Source organism: Lampris incognitus, chromosome 7, assembly GCF_029633865.1.
Source record: "Lampris incognitus isolate fLamInc1 chromosome 7, fLamInc1.hap2, whole genome shotgun sequence".
NCBI lineage: Eukaryota > Metazoa > Chordata > Actinopteri > Lampriformes > Lampridae > Lampris > Lampris incognitus.
Window position 1 is genome coordinate 11310544 of NC_079217.1, and position 24865 is coordinate 11335408.

Sequence of the window (24865 nt, forward strand, 5' to 3'; positions counted from 1 at the left end):
AACAGGACCATAGCGACTCATTCAGCCAATGGACTACTGAGGGATCGCTTCCGTAGTTGTTTTTTTTTCTCCTCTTTTTTTTTTTTTTTTTGTAGTCGTCTCTCTCCACCCCCCATGACCCTTCTCAAGGGGCCCCTCCAGTCTGAGCAGTTAGAGCCATTTTGCTTGGTTTGTGGTGTGTGTGTGTGTGTGTGTGGGGCTGTAGAGTACGGCTGGGGGAAGGGGGCTGGCAGGGGATTTAGCAGCGCCTTTGATCAGTAAAGCATAAACAAGAGGGTTTCAAAATGGGTTGCTTTGTGTGTGTGTGTGTGTGTGTGTGTGTGTGTGGTGGGGGTTGGAGTGCTGAGTCAGGCCCTCTCGTCGGGGCCGGGACAGAGAGCAGACAGACAGGCTAGGAATTACCACAGAGGCCAAGAGAAACACTCCGAATCTCACACTTCACTCCAGCTGTTTCAAAATCTAGGCTAATGGCACTTTTGGATCAAATGAACCCCCGGATTGCAGTTGGGCGGAGCCCTCTGAAATATATTAATTACTGGGTGCAGGATTTGCAAACTGTAAAACTGGACGATGATATTTTATACCATACAGATGCAGCCTCTATTTGTTTTCCCTTGTTGTGTATTGAAATAGCTCAGCCATGACACGAATCTGTAAGAGTTGCGGTGTTTTGCGCAATCAGACCACTACAATATGGTGCCCATTTGCATGAGAGGGGACTCCTTTAAATGGGATGGTTAGAAAAGAACAAGTGAATAGTGGGATTTTAGGTCGTAGCTCAGTCTGCGCCTTTGTCAAGCAGGTGAAAGCTTTGTAAATGTGGCGCCAGATTGTTAAAGCCCCTGACACTCCACAGTGTCCGAGCTGCTTCCAGGAAGAAGGGACCCCCTGCGTTGAGCCCTGGGACTGACCCTCCCTCAATAGAGAGGGTCCTGCTCGGGAGAGGAGGGCTTCCTGTATCAGCTCTCCATCTTAATCAAGCAACAAGTACCAACAAAGCACTAATTATCAATGCCTTCACAGAATCCAGCACAATGCAATGAAGCAACCTATTCGACCCCCACCACACACACACACACACACACACACACACACCAATACCACCAACACAGATACCCCCCCCCCACACACACACACCCTCACCACCGTCAGCGCCAGCAAAGACGAGCCGTAACAGATGAAGCACCAGTGTTTGACATGACAATTGTTGTTTTGCAACCAATCAGCCTTTTTAGAATTGGGTACGCTCTGCCGGGAGGGTTTCGCTCACCAACAGTTGCGAATGTTTGCGGTGACATATTTTTAACCAGTTTTTTATTTTATTTATCAATTCCACCCTCTTTGTCTTGACTCAAAGTATGCAACAGCACTTTTTCAGTCCGGTTGCGTGACATAATTTATGTCGGTCACTACTAACTGATGCATATTTATAATTGACTCCTTATGCAAATGGAAATGTAATTATATGTTGTCTGATATTACTATACCAAGGCTTGCAGATTTTTTCTTTCTTTCATTTTTGAGGGTTTGTCGAAAGTGCTCTGCCTCATGTAACTGTCAGCCTCCCTTTGATATCGCCGCCAGCTTGAGCTTGCGTCCAAGTTTTTGATAGGAATATATGCATGGTATTTTTTTTGTCTGACATGTTTTTGATGATCTTCCCTCCTTTCAGCCACCTCGATCAGTCCACAACTTGGCAGGATCCTCGCAAGGCCCTCCTCCAGATGAACCAGCCTGCTCCTGCCAGTCCTGTGCCAGTCCAACAACAGAACCTTATGAACCCGGCCAACGGTGCGCACACATCTTATGTCACAGCAAAAATACTTTTCTTACACTTACTAACAATCACCTACCTACACGTGGGGCGCACTCAGCAGAAGAGAACATCTGAATTACTTTCCCCTTTTTCATTTTATTTCGATATCATATACTTGAGCAGTTATTTATAGCCCTTTGCATGACTCCAGTATGCAAGACACACTAAGTCAGTACCAGTCTAGTTCTTACATGTAAGTAGGGCTCATTGTACCTCAGTTTTGTCCGTGCTTTTGGAATTTGCCCCAGGAGGGGTTAGAGTGAGGTAGAACGTGACAGGTCCTGTCTAACATGTTTAGGAGCTTTTCGAGCATCAGCTTAGTTTATTATAGAGGATCTCCATCTTCGCAGAACATCACTATTTTACTTGTCTTACTTTCAGACAGAAAAAAACAAACAAACCTGTTTTTGTTTCCCCGCTCCCGACAGGCGTATAGTATGTTGTCAACGACGCCATATTTGTTGATGACGTTTGTCACTCAAAGGTGTTTATCTCAACCACTGTTCGGCATAGACGCACATGCAGCGTGTTTGTTTAGTACTGAATGTACTATGTGTTATGACCCTCGAGTTGGCCTGCTTGTTTTCAGTCAGAAATATTTGCATCTTTGCAGCGTTTCAAGTTTTGTTTTTAAACTGAGCAACAACTTGGTTCACTTGCGTGAATTGGTGGATTCTGGACAAGCGCTCTCTCTGAGCAGTGAGTTAACGCCTCACTCAAACCAAATCATTGCCCGTCTTTGCACAGGTCCTCTGCCTGAAGGCTGGGAACAAGCCATTACATCAGAGGGGGAAATTTACTACATTAACCACAAGAACAAGACCACCTCCTGGCTGGACCCACGACTCGACCCGCGTTACGGTGAGCTCAACATACAAGTGTAGCCTCAGCAGCAAAAGCTTAATATAGCCTCCAATTAGTGGTTCAGTTAATAGCTCTCGATACAATGGACGATTAAATCATAGGTTTGTATTGATGTTGTAATTTATACACTATATATCACTCAGTTAAGTCGGTCTGAGATCAGATTTAGCTTTTCCAATCTACAAACCTTGAACACGACATGATAAAGCATTTGGCAGCATTTTTTATTCATAAATGTCCAATATTTTATATGCCTTCCCACAACTGTTCTCATTGCCTAAAAGACCAGGAGGGAGTGGTTTGGTGCTCATTGATATTCATGAGTTTACCTTTGAGTGACAAGTATAAGCAGGGCTTGGCTGTAAGGGTGGGCGGGGTCTCATTTGATTTGACCTGATAGACTGTATGTAGATGAGGGCGTTTGATAACGTCATGAGTATCAAAAAGAGGAATGGCTGATAGGAGACGCTAAAACTGAAACTAAGTCTCTCTCTCTCTCTCTCTCTCTCTCTCTCTCTCTCTCTCTAAACATTCTTTTGGACAGGAAGAGACAATACAAAATAGATGATGATTAAAGTGAAGTTGGAAATTGTTAGCGTTTCACTTTCCACTGAACTTTAAAATCTGGAGTCAAGAGTCAGCATTACATCATTACTGTAACAACAACTCAACGGCCTCTCATCGATGATGGCGGTTACTTAAGATATCGTGAACTGTTGAAACATTTGGCCCTACTTTGTCATAACAATTCCGTTTTCCGAATACAAAGTTTTTGGCGTTCCCTCAAAAGTTGTGTCATCGCAATTGTTTTAGCAAAATAAATCCCATGTGATTCATAGTTCAGTTAACCCCACTTCATTGTTGAGTAGTGACTTGTCCGACCACTGTTCCTTAAAACCGCATTTCAACACAACCCCATTCAAATGTTCGCAGGCGCCTGGGAAGACAAGAGAGAACAGCACCTAAACCTTTTGTTAGCCATTTTAATGTTTGAGCAACAGCTGAGTTGGCCATTAATCCCACACGCGAAGCTAGTGTTTCACTGTTAGCCTGGGTGCACTTAAAGTGTGTGTGTGTGTGTGTTGGCGCGCTAAGGTCAGTGAACTAGTGACAGGCTTAGGTACATATGGCGAGAGCTCTCTGACCATGGGAATGAGCTAATCTTTCATGTGCCAGGAAGGCTTATGGAGATGAAGCTTCCTGCTTATGTCACTCTGACTCATTTATACTGGAGACCTGTGCCATCTCCTCATTACAGCACCGCCGCCGCCGCCGCCGCCTGGGGATGCTCACCCCAGTTCACAAAGGCAACATTTGTGGCAAAGCGTTCAGCCTGCTACTTTTTTTCTTTTTTTAAGCACAATTGTAACCAAGCCAGAGTGCAGAATACTTAGAGAGCAGCCCTTCTGCAAGTAAATGTGTGCCTCATTCTTAGGTCAGGCGGGAAAGTGCAAAACATTGAGTACTGAGAGGAGCGGGGCAGCTGGGAAGGGGAGGCGGCTCTGATGGGCAAAAGCTCTTTGAAGATTTATAAGTCTTGAGCACACAAGCCTGGTGGGCCCCTGAGAGGGAGAGAGAGCCAGTGTGAGAGAGAGCGAGAGTGTGTGTGTGGGGGGTGGGGGGTGGGGGGGGTGTATGTTAACTCATTATGTGCCGTCAAAGTTTGTCTTTTTGTTTCACACAAGACAGAATCTTATGCGCTCAAACGTAATACCTAATTCATTTAAGCGTGGCTCCCGCTGTTTTGTACCTTTTTGGAAATGACTGGGAAGTGTTAGATACTTAAAGCTACCTCATAGTTTGTGTGTAGCTTCCGTGCTTGAAGAGAAACATTCTTTAAATTGGATATTGCGAGGTTGGATTTGGATGTAGCCTCCCCGTTAATGCTTGGGAATGGACTCTGTCGCTTCAGAAACTTGTGCACCGCCGCTATGCAGGTCTCCAATCATAAGGCCGGCTGCCTTGATAAGTGGAGGCTAATTTGAGCATTGAGAAGAAAAGCTTCGGAGCGCCTTTAACTCGGGAGTTTTTACCGGCTGGCTTTCCCCCGCGTGAGGCCCAGTGCAGGCCCGGCCCCATTCTGCTCCAGCTCCAGACAGACTTGAATCTCTGCCAGGCCTCTTTTTATTCTGTGGTCCAATTCTTAATCTGTTCAAGACCTTTTCAGTCAAAGGACTCCAATATGAGAGGGAAGGTGGGGGGCAGGGAGAGGCGAGGCGAGGCGAGGCGAAGGAGGGGGCTGGGGTTGGGTGTGTGTGTGTGTGTGTGTGTGCGGGGGGAGGGTGTCAGAGGCAAAATGTCGACGGGAAAAGCATGCTTCCCCTTTTCCTTTTTTTTCAGATCCAAAGAGGTGGTGAGCAGCGAGCACGCCGTGTGTGCATTGTGGCTTCAGTTCAAAAGGGGGGCTGGCCTATGTGTGTATAGCGGGAGTCTGTATGTTTTACTTATTTGTTTGTTTGTTTGTTTGTTTTCATCCATATATAATCTGGAGGAAGTACTGAGGGACAAAAAAAAAACCTCTAGTAAGATTCCTGTTCCTTAAGAGACTGGGTTTTCTCTCTAGGATTCGACTTTTTATTTTTTGTTCCGTAGCCTTAAAGAAGACCCGTCTAAATCTCACGTTATCCATCATGTGATGTTGTTTTTTCGGCCTCTGCTGTCGTAGCACTTCGCCACAGCAGTTGGCACCTTGTTGGCGGGCGCGTGGTGATGTCACTCTCGTGAAGTGCTCATCTTTTCCAGTGGAGTGGTGGGCCGGCAGCGTGGCAGTTTAACGGGGACACGTTCCAAGTGCTTCCATAGGCTTCAGGGGAATGGCAAACCCATTCATGTTATTCATTCATGTCGTTCAGCGTTATTGAGAGACTTTAATCCTGTCAATACAAGAATAATAAGAGAATCTAGTTAGGGATCCCCCCCCCCTCAACTTTAATCCCTCTGTACTTATCTGATGTGGTTGCTGATATTGCTTCTGCAGGGTTTACTTTTTTCCACTTCCTTGCCATGCAAAAGCCAACAGCAGGTCAACGCTAGATGGCTTTACCCAGACTGCGCCAGAGCACGCTGTGATGTTAAAGGTTGTTTGTATCACGTCCAGGCTATTTTTCCCACTTTTCTTATCTCAAAGCGAGAGACATAGCACCTTACCAAGAAACCCCTTTTTTTCCAAACTCTCTTAAATGGACAGCAGGCAAATATTTACCGAGGCTTCAAAGGTGCCGTGCCGTGGCTACACGGAGAACTTCCCACAGCCAGCAAGCACACCCTCGACGCTGCCTGCCCCCAGGTTGATCCTCTGGTGTAATATGCCTGCCAGTGCGATTATCTGATAAGGGCTTGTGTTGCTGGCTCGTTGTGTAGCAGGGGTGCGTGAAGAAGACAAAAGGCAGACAGCATCAGCTTATCCCTTATCTCCCGGGCCTTCCACCTATCAGTGCTCGTATACTGCCTTTGCCCCCCCCCAGACTCCCCCCCCCTCCAATGTTCTTCTCGGCCGTGCCTCTTACCCTCAAACCAGACTAGCCTTCTTTCATGCTATCGCTGTGGCCCTGAATTGAACCTGTCCTTCCCTCCTATCTCGCGGACAGATTTAATTCCTCGCTCGCCTCCATTGTTTGTTTATGTTTTTCCGGGTTACACTGGTAACTGTTACCTGTTTGGTCTGGGAGGGAGTCCTTGACTTGTACTTCTGTGAAAGCTCAGTAGGAAGATTGTGTTCCAGCTAACTTAAAGCGGTCCCTCTCCCAGGTCCACGTATCTCCGGATCAGTTTCTTTTGCTTTGAGCATGTTCGCACTTAAGAGCTCATACCCCGAATAGTTCAGACTCCACCGACAAAGCCTATGTGCAGCAGCACCTCTGCCTTGGGAATGGCTAATGGTACCCCGATGGTGGAGCGATTCGACCTCAAAGGCCCCATATCTGACAGAGATAAGGGTAAGAGAGTAAGTAACAAACTCCCAAGGCTTGGGCTGGTGTTTTTTGTGTGAGAGGAGACGGCTCCCTGGCTTTGTGTTTGTGTGTGGTAGTGGTGGTGGTGGTGGGTGGGGGTGGTACTGTGTGGCTGGGGGGAGCCGGGAGGCAGAGCAGCACAGGGCAGGGCCTCCAGAGCTTCCCAGGGAGTGCCCTGAGCCGTGGCTCATTCAGCTACTCAGATAGTGTAAACAGACAGTGATTGAATGGTGATGAGAAAGGTGCCGGGGCGGGCAGGACACCGTAGAGAAAAGCAGCCCTGCATGAAAATTGCGCCCCTGTCAAGGCTTTGTTTTCGTTGGTGCCTCAAGCACATAAGTAAACAGGGCTCCTCATTGGTTCGGTTACTGTAACACCCCTTGTGGTCCGGCGCATTTGCTTCTTTCTCTACTACCATGATAAAATGCATGACCTACTTTGCATGTATAGACTGCTGCAATTAGATGCTGATTTTTATTCACGCTTAGTGCGACCCATCCCCGTGAGGGTAAAAAAAACAACAACAAACAAACAAAATAAAATATAACAAAAATTATTATCTTTGTTATTTGTTGTTGATGTTAATGCTGGTAGTTATCGCCTTGGTTGGGTGAAAGTACTTTGAAAGGCTGAAGTTAATAGTGCTGCAGTTTTTACATGTTGTCGTACTTGTGCCGAGAGGGCTTACTCAGGAAAGTGTCTTAATGAAGTCAGTGAGCTAAACTGGTAGATGTGAGATGCAGCCTATGCCCATGTCGTGTGAATAAGCAGCGCTGCAATGGAAACATTAGGCCTAGGGATAGGCAGTCAGTTTTAGAGGGATAATCTGTGGTATAATTTAAAGGAAACGAAATGCTCAGGGAGGATCAGCAGTGACTGATGCAATGTACAAAACTAACAAAGCCTGTCTTAGTCAGGGAGTGGGAGGGAAGCAGGTTTTACAGGAATAGTGGTTGTTTCAGACTTGGCGGAAAACCCTCTGGTGGGACTTCCCTTCCACCACGCAACCTGCTGCACTGGCTTCACTATTTACAAGTTCATCTCGACTCCTGCAGCTGTCATACTTGTTATACTATTGTCTAAATGCAGCCAAATGTGAAAGCAAGCCAAGTAATAGCAGTGTCTTGATGCATGCTCATTAACCAGGTAAGGAAGTCACAGGAAGTTGAATCAGTTCATCTGGACACAGTTGAGGCGTGTATTTTCCAAACACCGTGTCTCAGTTCTTTCGAACTCCAAAACACGCTGTGCCAGAAATTGGTCCTTCCCAAGCATCGGGTCCCCCGGCGCAAACAGAGAAATATAGTGTATACTGTTAAGTGCTGGGAGGATTGACGTGACTTGTACATTGAGGAAACTATGCTGGGCAAGAGGATGGCACAACACAGAAGAGCTAGCATGTCAGGCCAGGACTCCACAGTCTACACCATCTACAGGCCAGTGGCCACTCTTTCAAGGATGAGGATGTGCACATCTTTGATAGGGAGGAACGCTGGTTTGAACAGGGAGTCAAAGAGGCCATCTATGTGAAGAGGGAACGACCATCCCTGAACCGAGAGGGGGGGCCCTAACAGTACATCTGTTGCCATCTTATAATACTGCGATTGCAACCATTCCCCAATCCTGTGTGAATAGTATACAATGACGTTGTAACTGTAGTTAATGGTCTCGGCGATTTGCATATGAAACCTATCGTTGGTTTTGGTCGTTATGCCGCTGTATTGTTTATGAGGGTGGGGATACCTGCAGTCAGCTGAGACTGAAGAGGTCACTTAGATAGCTAATGAAACGTTTCTGTCAATAAATGTTGTGTCCAGATGGACTGGTTCAACTTTCTTTCTGTCATTGTTACTCTACTTAATGGTCACAGCAATTTGCATATGAAACTGGTTGTTGTTTGGGGTTGTCATGCCACTGTATTGTTTGCAAGGGTGGGGATACCTGCAGTCAGTTGAGACTGAAGAAGTGACTTAGATGGGTGATGAAGCGTTTCTCTCAAATGCTGTGTTTAGGTGAACTGATTCAACTTTTTGTGACAAGTCATAGAAACTAATTACTGTCTGCTGTTCAATGTTCGATATTGAATATATCATCCGCCTCACCCATCTCCAAACCGTCACTGCTTCAAGTAGATGCTTGCTTGTTTTCTAAGGTAAATTACATATGCTTTATGCTGAATGTTAGACTGAAACTCTTCTGTATTTTCTGTACCTTTTCGCAGCCCTTAACCAGCAGAGGATCTCCCAGAGTGCCCCGGTGAAGCAAGGAGGGCCACTGCCCCCCAGCCCCCACAGCGGAGTCATGGGGGGCAACAATCAGATGAGGCTGCAGCAGTTGGAGAAGGAGCGGCTGAGACTGAAGCAACAGGAGATGCTTCGCCAGAGGCCCCAGGTCAGACCCTTAGCGAATCTAAAACCCATAAAGCTCGATAAGTAATCCTGTTTTGAATAAGTCACAGGTTTAATGCACAAAAGAGCCATCTTCATTTAATTTTTTTTTTTTTTCCGAAGCAAATGACTGAACCCCAAATTATTCACCAGTTGAAAGTTGCTCTAGATGAAGGAGCGAGCAACATTCCCTGAACTGCAAAAATAGAATACGTATACAGAGAGTGAACCCCTCTTACGGAGTCGTCATGTTGTGGACACAGCGCTGAATTTTGAAGTTCTTTTGATCAGGTTTTTATTGTCACTCTGCCCTGCAATGAGGAGTAGTGATTCATCTGTGGTCACTCACTTCCTGACAGTGGTGTGTCACAGCAACGCCCACACAGGGTGGTGCAGCGGAGTTCAGTAGTTTACTCAAGGCTGTGTCATGCACTAGTAGAAACAGTGCATTATAGTTATGAATGAGGCCTCCATCGACATTGTTTACCACTGTGGTTTTTAAAAGTTGACTGTGTAAGAAGTAATGTGTGTGCGTGTGTGTGTGTGTGTGTGCGCGTGTGAAAGTGCACTGGCCCGGATAGAGGAAAAAAGTGGTCTCTTTTTTACTGTGGGAAATGCAGCCATCATTTGAATTGCCACAGAACATATAAAGTACAATACCTGTAATAATTCAGTGATGAGATATAATCAGCTACTCAGCATAATGTCATGCAACAAGCACCAACTGAGAAAATAATACACAACGTGTAGCTAAACTACCAAATCTGGGGACATTTTTTTTCATCCATAAAATAGCAGAACTTTACTTGTCTGAAACTCAGACGTCCAAAATGTGACGGTTAACCAAAGGATGAAAAAATGTGACGGTTAACCAGAGGATGAACCAGAAACATGGAGAACTGACCAAAAATGTGACTGGAAACCCTAGTATGTGTGAATATGCAGGAGTTTCGGACTAGAACTTTCAACACTGTTAAGTAAAACTCAAATTTCACTGATCCAAATGTTTTCTAGTCCCGAACTGTTGGGAATGAAAGAGGCTAGACCACTTTTTTTTCTTTTTGCATAGGTAAAACACTAATAGTCATTGTGAAATAACACAGGTTGTGTGTTTGCTGTAGAAGTTTAACTTCATCATATTACCTGTCCAACTTTAAAGTGTGATGATTACGTTAAAAAGCTAACGACTTTCTGGCAGCCCCCTCAGTGCTGACGTTGATCAGCCATGCACAGAAAGAGCCATAAAACCATAAAGGTTGCTTAGCAGTACATAGCCCTCATAATCAGCCTTCCTTGTTTACGTGTGTGCATGAGATGCAGGGATAGGTGTTGTTTGCTTAAGAAGAAAACATCCGGGGGTGCCCCAGTGGCTCACCTGGTAGAGCACGTTCCCTATAAGGCTGAGTCCTTACCGCGGCAGCCTGGGTTCAAATCTGGCTCTGGTCCTTTGCTGCATGTCATCTCCTCTCTCTCCCATCTCTCTTGACTATCACTATCTAATAAAGGTGGAAAATGCCAAAAAAGAAAATAAAGAAAACATTATCAGGTACTGCTGTTATTACACTGGAGATAAGGAGCAATAGAAAAAAAAGTCAAAAATATTTTATTGTGTGACAACAAGCAGCCCATTTCTCCCTTACCACGGCCAGTAAAGGCCTCTAACTAGCAGCCGGAAACCCAATTCAGAAAAATGTGGGTTTGTAGTTGGGACGGTATGGAAAATACAAATAAAAAAAGAGAGCAGGGATTTCGGGAATTTATTTTGACGTGTATTTCATTGCAGACACTATAAACACAAGATATTTCCTGTTTTGTCTGTTCAGCTTCATTTCATTTGTAAATATACATCCGTTCCTGCCATTCAGGCCTGCAACACATTCCCGAAAAAAGTTGGGATGGGGGCGATTTAGAGGTAGTAATGAGGTACAATAATTAAATAATGATATGATTTGGAAGATTTGGAACAGGTAACGTCAACCGATGATTGTAATCATGATTTGGTGCAAAAGTAGCATCCAGGAAAGGCCTAGTCCTTTAGGAGCAAAGATGGGCCGAGGATCGCCAGTTTGTCAACACATGCATGAGAAAATTATTGAAATGTTTAAAAACAATGTTCCTCGAAGAAAGATAGGAAGGGATTTGGATGTTTCACCCTCTACGGTGCGTAACATAATTAAGATTCGAGGAATCTGGAGGCATTTCAGTGCGTAAAGGGCAAGGGCCAAGCCTAAGCTGAATAACCATGCTCTCCAGTCCCTCAGACCGCACTGCATCAAGAAGCATCTAGAAGCGATATAACCACATGGGCTCAGGATTACTTTGACAAACCTTTGTCAAGCGCGACAATACGTAGTTACATCCACAAACGCCAGTTCAAACTTTACTTTGCCGAAAGGCAGCCTTATATTAACCGTGTCCAGAAGTGACCTCAACTTCTCTGGGCTTTGAGGCATCTGGGATGGACCATCACACCGTGGAGATGTGTGTTATGGTCAGACAAATCAGTATTTCAGGTCTTTTTTGGAAGAAATGGACGCCATGTGCTTCCAACAAAAGACCATCCAGACTGTTAGCAGCAACAAGTCCAAAAGCCAGGGCGTATTGCGGTATGGGGTTGTGTCAGTGCCCTTAGTGAAGGTAACTTGAACTTCTGTGATGGCACCATTAATGCTGAAAAGTACACAGGGATTTCAGAGCAACGTATACTACCTTCACGATGACATCCCATGCATATTTCAACAAGACAAGGCAAAACCGCATTCTGCACACATTACAAAGGCATGGCTGTGGAAGAAGAGGGTGACAGTGCTGGACTAGGAGTCCCGGCCTTTCTCAATAATAATAATAATAATCTACTACTACTACTACTTTCGGCTGCTCCCGTTAGGGGTCGCCACAGCAGATCATCCGAATAATAATAATAATAATAATGATCATTACATTTAGGGAATGTGTGGTGCATTTTGAAATGCAAAATGCCACAACAAAGACCCTATACTGTTGCACATCATAAGACTTGTTTGCAGGAAGAATGGGACAAAATTACACCTGAAACGCTTCATCACTTGGTGTCTTCAGTCCCTAAATGTCTTTTAAGTGTTGTGAAAAAGAATGGCAGCATTACAAAGTGGGAAATGCTTTACTGTTCCAGTCTTTTTTTAAAAATATGTTGCAAGAATCAAAATTGAAATATGTATTTAAAAAAAAAAACAACCCAAAATTCATGAGGTAAAGCATCAAATAATGTGCTGTTGTATTGTTTTCAATGTAATACAGGTCAGAGATCATTTACAAATCACTGTTTTGAGTTTTAATTTTAACATACCATCCCAGCTTTTTCTGATGAGGGGTTGTACTAGGGTACCGTGTGGTAATATTACACTCTTACTAAAAACGGCATATCCCACTGTTCGCCTCCCCGATATTGTCCTTGGCTCTGAGGAGCTGTGTTAAAATCTCGACGCGGGGACACCAGGCAAGTCATCTGACCCACCGTTCAAGGACACACTGGGAAGGAGGGAAAAGAAACTGTAGCTAAGACTTCAGTCCTTATCCTTATCTGATACTGTACGCAAAGCGAATCTCTCATAAAGCAGTCTGGGTCTGAGCTAACTGGAAATATTGTGTGAAGACGGAACATAACAATCTATGTACAAAACACAAACATTTTATATACGCCGGTGGGAGATGAACTCTGTCACACACTACCAGACAGAAAACGGTCGGCTCACTGTGGGACGTGTATGTGTCATATTTTTATGAAGCCACAAGCCTCGCTGTCTGTTAGCGGTCTTTAAGGTGAGTTGTATGACGACAACAATGTGCGTCCCTCACAGATTTTTGTCTTTTATTCGGTCGTCTGCAGGAGCTGGCTCTGAGGAATCAGCTGCCCACCAGCATGGAGCAGGATGGCGGTAATCCAAATCCTGTGTCCTCCCCTATGGCCCAGGATGCCCGGACCATGACCGCCAACAGCTCTGACCCATTCCTCAACAGGTGGGTTTTATACAGCAAATAAAAGCCATGCAGGCGTACTTTTTTTTGCAAGGTAAATGGGGGTAATTTGCAGAAGTACAATAGCAGCCAAAGTATTGGTTTGCTGCTGTGATTGACGTCATTGCACTTGGCTAGGTGTAGATTCTGGTTTAGCTTGTTGAACTGACTGTATCCTGTCAGCGGGAATTGGAGCTGCGGTGTGAGCTGCCTGAGTTACACAAGTAGTAAAAACAGAAGGCCAGTCTGTGGGCTTAACCCTCCTCACATGGTAACGACTCACTCAGCACGGCCCGGGATTTCAGCGCACAAAATCAACCCCGGTATACAGCCATTGCAATACAGGGAAGCGGCGTTAACGCTGACATAATTATTTGAGCCAAGCGGCAAACTCGGTGGTCACACTGCTCTATTTTTGGACAGTGTTGATGTAAATGAATCAGTAATGAGTGAAATTGTGCGGTTTTAAAACTTGTGATTGTGGCATGCCTCATTTCTGAAGTGGGACAGGAGACAAAATCCGACATTCTGAGACTGAGCGGGTCCCCAAACTCGAAACGGTTGCACCGAGGATATTTATATGAACCCGGAAAGTGACCTTTCCACTGTATGAATGCCCGCAGCGTGGAATTCTGGGGGTCTAATTCCCCCAGCAGTCCTAGGCCTACTTCCACAGCAAACAGACAAAGTGAGGACAGAACTGAATAGCAAGCAGGCCATGAGAACATGTGGTCCAGTCAGTAGACAGGCCAACCTAATCCCCCCCACCCCACCCCTTCCCTCCACTCCCCGGCTTTCACAATGGTCTCATTCATCCTGCCTCTACCATACTCTGCCTACATATTTTTCTCTGCTAATTAGTATAGGCTTGTCAAATCTCTCTCTTTCTCTCCTTCTGTCCCTCTCCCCTTTCTGCCATCTCTTTTTTTTCCTATCTTCTACAGTAGGAATAGCTGTGAAATTCGGTTTTGAAAGCGTCATTCTGGATTAGCTGCCATAGTCTCCCTCTGCCATTCAAAGACAAATCTAGTTGCAAGTGGTTTTTGTCAACATACGGATGATTCCAAGGTTTCCCCGTGGGATTTAAGGTCACAGAAATCCAGTCGTGTTAGTTGTTTTTTTGTGTGTGCATCCTGTGTGATTTTTTTTTTTTTCTTCTTCAACTTTATTTATAAACTCATCGGTTTTCCTTCAGATATTTCTTTTACCGTTAAAGTAGCTTGGCTTGAAAACAGAACCAAGTGGCATCGTTCAAAGCTCTGCCAGGACAGCGTGTATTTTAATTTACGCGATCTTTTCTTAGGAAGTTGTTGTTCAGGGTGTGTGAGGTTTTTTTTTTTTTATTATTCTGTATTCATAATCATTTGTGTGCCATGTTTCAGTGGGACCTACCACTCCAGGGATGAGAGCACAGATAGTGGCTTGAGTATGAGCAGCTACAGCGTCCCTCGCACTCCAGATGACTTCCTCAACAGCGTGGATGAGATGGATACAGGTGAGCCTCCAAACCAGCTCATTCACTCAGGGCTGTCACTAGTAGTTGTTTTAGTAATCAAGGAATCTGTCGATTGAAGATTAAATATATTTTCAAAAATTGTTTTTAAGTGTTTAATTTAAAAGCAGCAATATAAAGTACGATTCACTCTGGTTCCCCCTAGTTGCCCGCCGTCTCCCTCTTTGTGATATGCTTTTTTTAAAATTTCTGGTCCATTTTCTAATGTCCCTGAATTTGCATGTAAGGTTTAACGTAATGTAACTTTTAATGAAAGGTGACCTTGAGTTTGAGCTTGACAATAATCTAATATTGTTTTTCATTACTATCGTATCCAGCTGAAATGCAGATATTGACACAATTTGGTTGTCTAATTTAATGTGAACAAGAATCTATCAATTAGCTTTTTCCTCAAAATGAGGTCCGAAATATTAAGGGAGTATTATTTGAAAACTAGTTTTGGTTTGATAGTGTACTTAACATTACCACAGTTCAATCTGTTGACCCTCAGCTGGATTTTTAAATATAGCTTTTTGCATGTGTAAGCAGTATGTAAGCGGATATTGTGATATATATGATATTATGTAAATTTACCTATGATTATAGTTTGAGTTAGGGGTCTCACAGAATAGTCGACTATCAAAACCACCGGTCGACACCATGCGTAGTTGTAGACTAATCGTTCATTTGTGGTTTTAGCACTGCAGTATTGAAGCAGTTGCAATGCATCTACAGCAGATATGCAGTTGGGGGCGCTGTGGTTCCAACATAGATTTGTTGGAACAATCATTTTCTACGTTATGCCATGTTAGATAAACAGATTTGAAGGTATTTAGAGAAGGAAAGACTCCCGCGGTCCCTGTGTTTCTCGAGTGACCGTGTAAACTGGTGACTTTAGTGACGGCAGCTGTTGAAGACACGAACAGAACACGTGGTGTTCTAAAACCCTTCGGTTTCACTTTAATCACTTTTGAATATACTGTAACATGCACGGATAAATAGACTCGCTAGCCCTTGGCCAAGGGGTCGGACCCTTTAGTCGACTGGTTAACGTTGTCGCCCGTGGTGCAGGAGATATGAGTTCACGTCCCGGCTGTGGCAGTTCCTGGGCTGCCCCCCCTAAATTCGCTACGATACACTCATATGTGTTTAATATTTACGCTAACCATTTACATAAGCTATATTGTGCTCGGCAAGACTCATTCGCCTCTTGTAACATTTCCTATAATGTGGAAAACAAACTGCAGCTGGCAGTTCGGCTGTATTTTATACCGTTATCCTCGATCGGAATATCATCGGTGGCCAAGACAAAGCCGTTGTGGTCAACTGGAACGTGAGAAATGGAAGAAAGATGATCGTCAAGCCGTGCCCTGCTGAGCCACTGAAGTTCAATGGTAAGTTATGTACTCTTAATAATAAACGGGGTATTATCCCTAAAATGTTATTAATAATGAGTGGTCATTTCAGAAAGTCGAAAATAACCTAGGCCCCGGCTAGCTATGTGTTCAAATTAGTTCTTACTTGGGACGTTAGCTTAACGTTAACGTTAGCTAAGTAGCTAACGTTAGACGTTGTAAAGAGGCTATAGCATTAATGGTATGTTAGCTAGTTGTTAAGCTCTGCCTATAGTAACATTAGCTGAATGTAACGTTAGATTTTGCTTTTTATAGTTTACATTTAGAACTGGTGTCATGACGCTGTTGTTAATGTTAGACTACGTTAACATTAACTTAAAGTTAATGTCTTACTTTAGTAATTCAAATGTAAAAAATAAAGGCCCCTTGTATCCCTTGTAAGTTAACTATCGCTAGCTCTCATGTCAAACCTTTAACGTTAGCTTTAACACCCTGAGGAAAAGCATGAGGACTATTGACGTATTAGACTAAATGAAATCATATGAATATAAAATGTCGTTTCATAGCGGCAGTATTAAGTATATTTTTCGCCGTTCACCTTAAATCAGCGCATAGTGCAAGTTACATTTAGTATTAAAAACACAAGATGGCGCCTAGACCACATGTAGGTGAAGGCATGCGGCGCGGCCTTCACCTACATGCGGTGAGCATGCGGCGAGCTCACATAGTTTGTATATATGATTCATGGTATCTTAAACTCTCGTCATATACTGACCACACAAACAACAGAAAAATTGTCTTTAAACTTAAAATATACCTCTGTCTCTGTCACTGTAACTCCTGTTTAGAATCAATCAATCTTTTTGACGAGAGAAGTTTTTTTTCTTTTTAAAGATCTTTCAGCACTTGCTGCTGATATTAAGAGAACCTTCATGGAGTTCAAGACCAGATTGCAGCCCAAACAGTTATTTAAGACTGTAAGAAAGGAAGCAGCATCAGGAAGCGGGACAATCCCAGATCACGCTCCTCCGAAAACACCACTAGCACCAGTACACGCACCACAGCCGCAGACAGAAGAGATGGAATTGGCAACAGAGGAAGGCTGTGCTGATGCTGCCAGTGAACATGTAAGTTTTTTTTGTGTTTGTTTGTGAATATTTTGAACCTCAAGCACCTAAATGCAGCTTTTAGGGGGGAAACCTATGTCAAAATAAATCTGTAAAGTCACTAATTTTATCATGTTGTTGGGAATATATGTTGTAGTATGTTACTCCTAGAGTGTAAAACATATATACAAACATTATAGAAACGTGAAGTTATTTAATAAGATTGAGAAAGTCCTGAATTTTGCACATAAGTATTAGAGCCTATGATTTTCCCTGTGTGACGTTATTGTGTTGCTCACTCAAAATTGGTCTATATTGTAGCGAATTCGTACAATATAAAGTATTTTTTACTGCACATGTGCTGTTCATATACAGCCATTTTCTTACCTCGTAGTGTGGTGTCCTTTTACTTTACACATTTAGGCTAAATAAAAAGACACTAGGCTAATGTTAGACATACTGTACTTAACACATTGACAATGTGAAAATGTGTCATTCTAAACACTGTGCTCTCTTTCAGACTCTTCAAACATCAATTAAAGACCTCAAACTGAGGAGAGATGTCTGGAATGTTCTGAAGGGCTGCTCAAGTGTCTCAAAATTTGTTGGTGATCTAACTGAGGCAGTGTTCGGGCGGGACTACTGCTGTACCCACTCCTTGAGTGGGAAGCGTTCTTCTCAAGTTAAAGACTTAAACCGACCAGTCAAGCCAGCTGCAGATAGGCTCACAATCAGAGTCATAACGGGTAAGTTCAGTGTGCCTCACACTGGGATGTTTAAGCAATGTGGCACGAGTGAGAGTGGGGTTGGTGAAGGATGTACCCGCGGCTGTGATTCGGCCGTAGGCACAAGGCCGGAGGCCGAGTGTCACAGGTAATCAATAATAGGTAATACATTTTCAATAATAAAATAGGTAATACATTTTAAATAAATCAATATGTAATACATTTTCAGAGGTGGCCGAGCAGCTTTTCACCGGGAAGAAGGTCCAAAGGGTGTACTTCACCAACAAATTCAACAATGTGGACAAGCTAGGGAAAAAAAGAGGTGTCCCCCACACACACACACACACGCACGCACACCATACACAGACATCCAAGATCCCAATACTGCCATAAACAGATGTATAGTGTACATGCATGCACAAGTCACACAGACACACAGAACACACACTCTCACAACATAACATCTGTACCTTCACTAGAATGAAAACCTATGTCATACACACATATGTGCATACACATGAACACACACACATGCACAACTGACACCACACATACTGGGTGACATACTCACACATTCCAAACACGTATCTGATACCACTCATACACAGTAACACACTTATAAATCACATACACACGCGCACGCATACACACACACACACACCGGCAAAAACAGATTGAAGAACTCAACAGAGAGATGTGTCTGTTTTCACATAATATTATAATGTGGGAGTGCAGGAATGAGGAGACGGAGAGATCGAGTCGAGTCAATTCCGTTTACTCGCCACACAAAACAACACCGATACAGCACAATCTCTCGTGGCAACCAGCTAACCGCTAGGCTGCTGCAAACATGTCTCCCCCCGGAAACCCTAAGCAGTGCCTACGTCAGCACTCTGAATGTCTGCCTTAAAGGAGCAGCAGCCGCTGGGGAATCTACCCTCATTTGTGTGTCACCACAATATATTATTTTATTATGTATCTATGCATATAATGGAATTCAGATCTATTATTATATCATAATATATGAATATATAATAATACAATTATAATAATATACTTATATAACTGTTGATACTACCTATTACTATTATTATTATTACTTATTATTATTATACTATTATACATGTAACATTACAATATAGAATGCTGAGTACAAATGCCAATTTGTTAAATGTGTTATTAATCTAGAATGTGTTGTGATTGCCTGTTTAGTTAAAGTTAACATGAAATTTCCTTTTCTGTGGTTTTCCTAGTGTTTTCTATTTGTGTGCCATGCTTACCTGTCCTTTTTGTGCCTGTGTTTGAAATCCTGCCATTGCTCAATAAACGGCAAAGATACAAACCTGAGTTGTGAGATCTATACAGTATTTTAAAATTGATTTACAAGGTTGTAAATTTGATTTCTCTTCGTGATAATTCAAGTTTGCTAATTTTATATGAAGTTTTAAGTTCATTTTTATACAGGTCATTTAGGGTTTGTTTTAGGGCATCTCAAGGCAGTAGAACTAGTATGTTCACAGTTAAAGGGACTATCAAGTTGACAGGATCTTAAAGTTCACAGTAAAGCCATGAACATCAAGTTCATAGCTTAACTGTAAACTGGTAAACTTCACAGTCAAAGTAAACTGTGAAGTTCATGGTAAAACTGTTAACGAAGTTTACAGTTTTACTATGACATTTTACGGTGCATTTTTTCTTAGTAGAACTGAAATAATTCATGGTCAAACTGTGAAAGTTCATAGCAGAACTGTCGACCACGTTCACAGTTATACTATGAAATTTCACAGTACATTTTTTCATTTAACCTGTAATGTTATAATACCAGATATAATACCAGATATAATACCACTCTTAAATTAAACACCGTTTAATTTACTTAATGTAGGACAAAAGGGACCAGATGAATATTTACTTTAATGAACAGTAAATTCAAGGCTTTTCAACAGCTGCCGTCGCCACAACAGCCTCAGAGAAATGGCTGAGAGTCAACAGAACCCGGTCACTAGTTAAACCGGAACAGGAGTCCGGATAGCGTAGCGGTCTATTACGTTGCCTACCAACATGGGGATTGCCTGTTATCTCCTGCTTGGTCGGGCGTCCCTACAGACACAATTGGTGGGAAGCCGGATGTGAGTGTGTGTCCTGGTCGCTGCACTAGCGCCTCCTCTGGTCGGTCGGGCGCCTGTTCGAGGGGGGGGGGACTGGGGGGAATAGCGTGATCCTCCCCCTGGCGAAACTCCGCACTGTCAGGTGAAAAGAAGCGGCTGGCGACTCCACATGTATCGGAGGAGGCATGTGGTAGTCTGCAGCCCTCCCCGGATCAGCAGAGGGGGTGGAGCAGTGACCGAGACGGCTCAGAATAGTGGGGTGATTGGCCAGGTACAATTGGGGAGAAAAGGGGGGGGGTAGTTAAACCGAAACACCTACAAGAATGCAGTCACGTTGTTACTGCAATAAAACCATATCTTCAGCGCAGACGAGCTTGCTGAGGGTTTAGTCCAATTAGATTGCGGCTCATATGTAAACAGCCTCTCAGAGCCAATCGGGGACTCTGTTAGTTCATCAACCCCCAGGTTGGTCCCACCTACGTTAGTTAACCCTTTACTGGTTGTATTGCAGACCTTTTTGATGAGAATTGATCGTTATTGGGTAAAAAAAACGTCTCTCACGATTAATAGACTACTTCTTGGGAGTAGTTGATGACCACTAAAACACAGCAGTTGTGAGGGCCCTACCTTGAGTGTATAGAAAGGGGCCAGTCTTCTGGTCGTCTTTGCTTTCCTGTGTTTACTCAACTCAGATAACGTGCTGTATCATCTGTAGGCAATGGCAACGATCGTCCGAGCGCTTTACTGTCCTAAGCGGTCGTTCTCTGCACCCACACACGTTGAGACATGCATAAAGATATGAAACTCTGAGGCAGTAAATTATCGGGGTTTTTTTTTTTTTGTATTCGAGTTAATCGATTACTTATCAAAGCTCTGCATCCGCTGATGCTGAGCTCCCTTGGGATGCTGCTAATCTTAAAATCTGTTAGAAGAAACACAAGTAAAGCACTTTCTTGTGCGCTGCAATTTCACTATGGTTGCTGTTGTTATCGGTGGCGGTATAATGTTTGTTTTTGTTGTACATGTGTTACTATTTAGTGATTGGGTCGTTGAGAAAAATGCGCTGGCTTTCATATTTATCTCAAATTGGTTACTGCTCACCAGGGGACTCACTTCCAGCCTCCATGGCCACACAGCCCAGCCGTTTTCCTGACTACCTGGATGCCATCCCTGGAACAGACGTGGACCTGGGCACCCTGGAAGGCGAGAGCATGGCAGTGGAGGGGGAAGAGCTGATGCCCAGTCTCCAGGAAGCCCTGAGCTCCGACATCCTCAACGACATGGAGTCTGTGTTGGCAGCTACCAAGATTGACAAGGAGAGTTTCCTGACATGGTTATAGAGCTCCCTGGCAGGGCGCTCCTTACTTTTAACCCTACACTCTGAACTGCTGCCTGCTCTAATCTGTGAAGGATGCGTAGATGCTTACACAAGACATTTCATCAAGCCTCTCTGGACATCTATCGCCGTCTTGGCGTAGAAGACCAACCTCTTTCGAGGCAGTGATGCTCTGTTCTTTTTCTTGCTGTTTATCTCTTTATATTTTTGTCTGTGTCTTCAAGGCTGGCCCATGAACAGACAATTTCTCAAGGGTCCCCAAATCTTCCACAAGTCTGTCAGTGAATCAAGGGTGTTATTATGTGGGGCAGGGGTTTCTCCTTCCCCTGGTCTCCCCTCATAGCTGAGCTGGGTGGGTGCGTCTTCTTCTGAACGGACTACCATCATCCATACTTATCTGGAGCCTCGAGTGCCTCTTTTCCTGCAATCTAGTGTGAAGCAGCACCACTTGACTGATTTTTTTTTTTGGAAGGGGGGGGGGGACTATTGCTTCTCGCTCAAATAGCATTATATTTGGCCTTTCTATGTTTTTACTCTTTTATTTTCAGTGAGCCTGACAAACCAAAAATGATGTATCTGAAGCAAAAAGAGCAATACTGATTTGGAGTAAAGGTAACACGAGGCCCAGTTCGGACACGTTGGCTTAGGAGTTGGGGATGGGAGATGGGGGTGAAGGTTGGAGCCTGGGGACCTACTACATTGCTGCTTGGCTGTGCCAGCAAGTCTAAGTTAAACCTTTGTCAAATCAAGTGCCTTCAGTTGTATTTTTTTTGAGAAACGAGCAAAGCAAACAATTACCGAGTTTCTGTATTGCACCAATAAGCAATATCTAAGGGGGCTATATTCTTGAATATCAACCACATTCTCCTATGTATGCTAATGTCCAGTAATCAAAACTGTATTTGTTTTATAAACTCGTATTATAATGGGATTTGGGGATTTTTTTTTTTTTTTTATCGAACCCTACTTTCTTTGTATTGCAGTCTTACCCACGCCTAATTCATGATTCATTCTTTGTTGTTTCATTTTAGTCATTCTTTATATTAGGGTATTACATATGTATTATAGCTTAGATCAAATGGCCTTTTTGCTTTTGTTTTTAACATCTTTTAATAGATGAATTAATCCTTGTCAACAGGGTCGACGTTCAAGCACATCACTTAAGCAGATAATGTTCACTAAGATGGAGTCTTCCAGCACACAGACTTGATTCAGTTTTGGCTCATCCATCACCAGCTGATTGATTCTATCCATGTCTCTCGATATGTTATGTATGTATCGGTGTTATCGTATGCCTATTGATACCACACAGCTTCTTTTTTTTTTAATCTTATGTCAAGATATTCTCAAACATTAACCAAAAAAACAAAAAAAAGGTAAATCAGTAGGTTAAACAGAAACAGTAGCTCTCGATCAATGAAGCATCATCAACACTACAGTACGGAGGAAATGTTTGAAACTATCTTCCTGAACAGGAGCCTGTGCCTTCAAGGTGTGTGTGTGTGTGCGTGTGTGTGTGTGTGTGCGTGTGTGTGTATATGCTGTGCTGCGTTGAAATGAGGGCTGCTCAAAGACAACGGCTTGGAAATGTTTTAGCAGGTTATCGGGTCACGTCAGGAGGGGTAACGTAGATGTAAGTCAGGGTTCGACGGACAATGGTGGGTTACACAGACAGTAGACTTTCTCAGTACACAAACAAGAGGAAACAATCAGTCGTGATTTCAGTCAGGAATTGTTGTGACATATTCCAAAGATGTTTTTTTTTTTTTGTAACGATTCTAACAATTGTTCCTGCTTTCCCTTTCCACGAGTCCAGAAACAGTATGATTTATAATCAGCCTGTGTATGAACAAAATGTATAAGCTAATGAAAAAAAAAAGTTTTTTTTTCGTGTGTTAATGGATATGTCTGATTAAGTATAGCTGAGAAATCCAAGTTATTGACAAGATGGCTATTTCGAGTGACTAACCCTGGGATTTAAGGACAAGCAGAACAGAGAAGCCAGTGATTCTTTCGTAGCGCTCACATGTTTACAATTCAGCCACAGCGATGAACTGCTATACAGCCGTGGTGGAGAAAATACAGCGACGATTCTTACTCCTGATCAGATTATTTTGATTATTACATGTTTACACAATGGCAACATTTTTTTTACATCACTGCAGTACTCATAGCATAATCAGCCTACCATGCATGTCCTCAAATGAGGATGCCTTACAGTATGTGATAATTAAATATATATATATATATATATATATATATATATATATATATATATATATATATATATATATATATATATATAGCAAGCCAATACACAAAATTGGCAGTATTAACTTGATGGAACAGAATTGCTTAGATCGTAGAAAGAAAAATGAACAAAAATTATGTTGTGAGAACAAATGATGTTTCAGAAACTTCCAATGGTTTGGATTTTATTGATCATTGAACCGTGTATTGATGGTTGATAAGATGGATAAGCAGTGTTGGTGAGAACAATGCAACTAAAATGACTTTTTTTTTTAAAGAGAGTGGTACACTACAGTGCTTGTATTGCACGACTACAGAATTTTCACTAAAAGATGAGTTTTGTCACAGAAACCTAATTTTATGCTTAGTTAGTGTGTAATTGTCGGAACATAGTAACTGTTGACTGTCTTTGTAGCAGTAGAACTAATCACACAGTTAAAGGATTTTGTATTTAGATTGTTCTAAATGCACATGAAATGAATTTATATTCAATAATGATCTGTTCTTTTTTTTGATAGATATATGTGCATGTGTTTTAGAACCATAAATTCTGTTACATTATATCTCCGCATATGATACTTTGAAATTGGTCTGAAATAAAGTATATACTTTGTGGTAACAGTTCTCCTTTGTAATTTCCATGTATTCCAATATATTTTTCATATCTGGGATTTTCAAAAAAATGTCTTATTCGACAAGTGTCTCCATATACAATTTTAACAGGAAAAGCCTTCATAAAGTGCGTGCCTGTAAATGCTGCCCTCTGCTGTATCCCACACACTGTTTCTCTATACAGTCAGCGCCTAGTTTAAAAGCTCCCTGGTAGGGGACATCCTCCCTTAACATGATGTCCATGTTATGGAAGATGAAATTAACTTTTTATATATATATATATATATAGAATAAACAGGTGACACAATTATGGACTCTTAATGTGCCTTAGTGTGACTAATTAATTTTTTATTTTTTTTACATGGTGATGCTGGTCGCATGGCTCGGGTTCTGGGCTGTTGTGGTTGCATCTGGACCCTGCTTGGCATCCTCCTCATCATATTCTTCATATATTTCATAATTCCATTATAATTCTGTTATCCTCTTTTAATGTTGCATTCTGTAAATTGTGTAAACACAACGTCCATTGCACGTTGTCTGTCTTGGGAGAGAGCTCCCTCCTCTGTTGCTCTCCCCGAGGTTTCTTCCTATTTTTTCTCCCTGTTAATGGGTTTTCTTTCAGGGAGTTGTTCCTTATCTGATGTGAGGGTCTAAAGACAGGAAGTTGTGTTGCTGTAAAGACCCTTGAGGCAAATTTGTAATTTGTGATACTGGGCTATGCAAATAAAATTGACTTGGCTTACAAGAATAAAGTCACCATAAAATGGCCAACAGTGTTAAACCACAACCCTGTATGAGAAAGTGATTAGTAAATGTATGTCGCTGTTGACGCTGAAACTGAAAGTCATGTCATGTCATGTCGTCTTGGCAT

The 24865-nt window shown here is 42.8% G+C and overlaps 1 protein-coding gene across 2 annotated transcripts in view; it reads left to right on the forward strand.

Annotated features, from left to right (window-relative positions):
- yap1 (Yes1 associated transcriptional regulator) overlaps positions 1–24022 on the forward strand; it is a 36038-nt gene extending 12016 nt beyond the window's left edge. The window contains exons 3-8 of one of the 2 annotated variants that reach the window (XM_056283330.1): positions 1673–1791; positions 2564–2677; positions 8852–9021; positions 12883–13013; positions 14393–14505; positions 20901–24022. In XM_056283330.1, coding sequence (XP_056139305.1) covers positions 1673–1791; positions 2564–2677; positions 8852–9021; positions 12883–13013; positions 14393–14505; positions 20901–21136 — 883 coding nt within the window. In that variant the 3' untranslated portion in view covers positions 21137–24022. The remainder of the gene's footprint in view (positions 1–1672; positions 1792–2563; positions 2678–8851; positions 9022–12882; positions 13014–14392; positions 14506–20900) is intronic. The other variant, XM_056283331.1, reaches the window with a different exon arrangement.
- Positions 24023–24865: the final 843 nt, after the last annotated feature.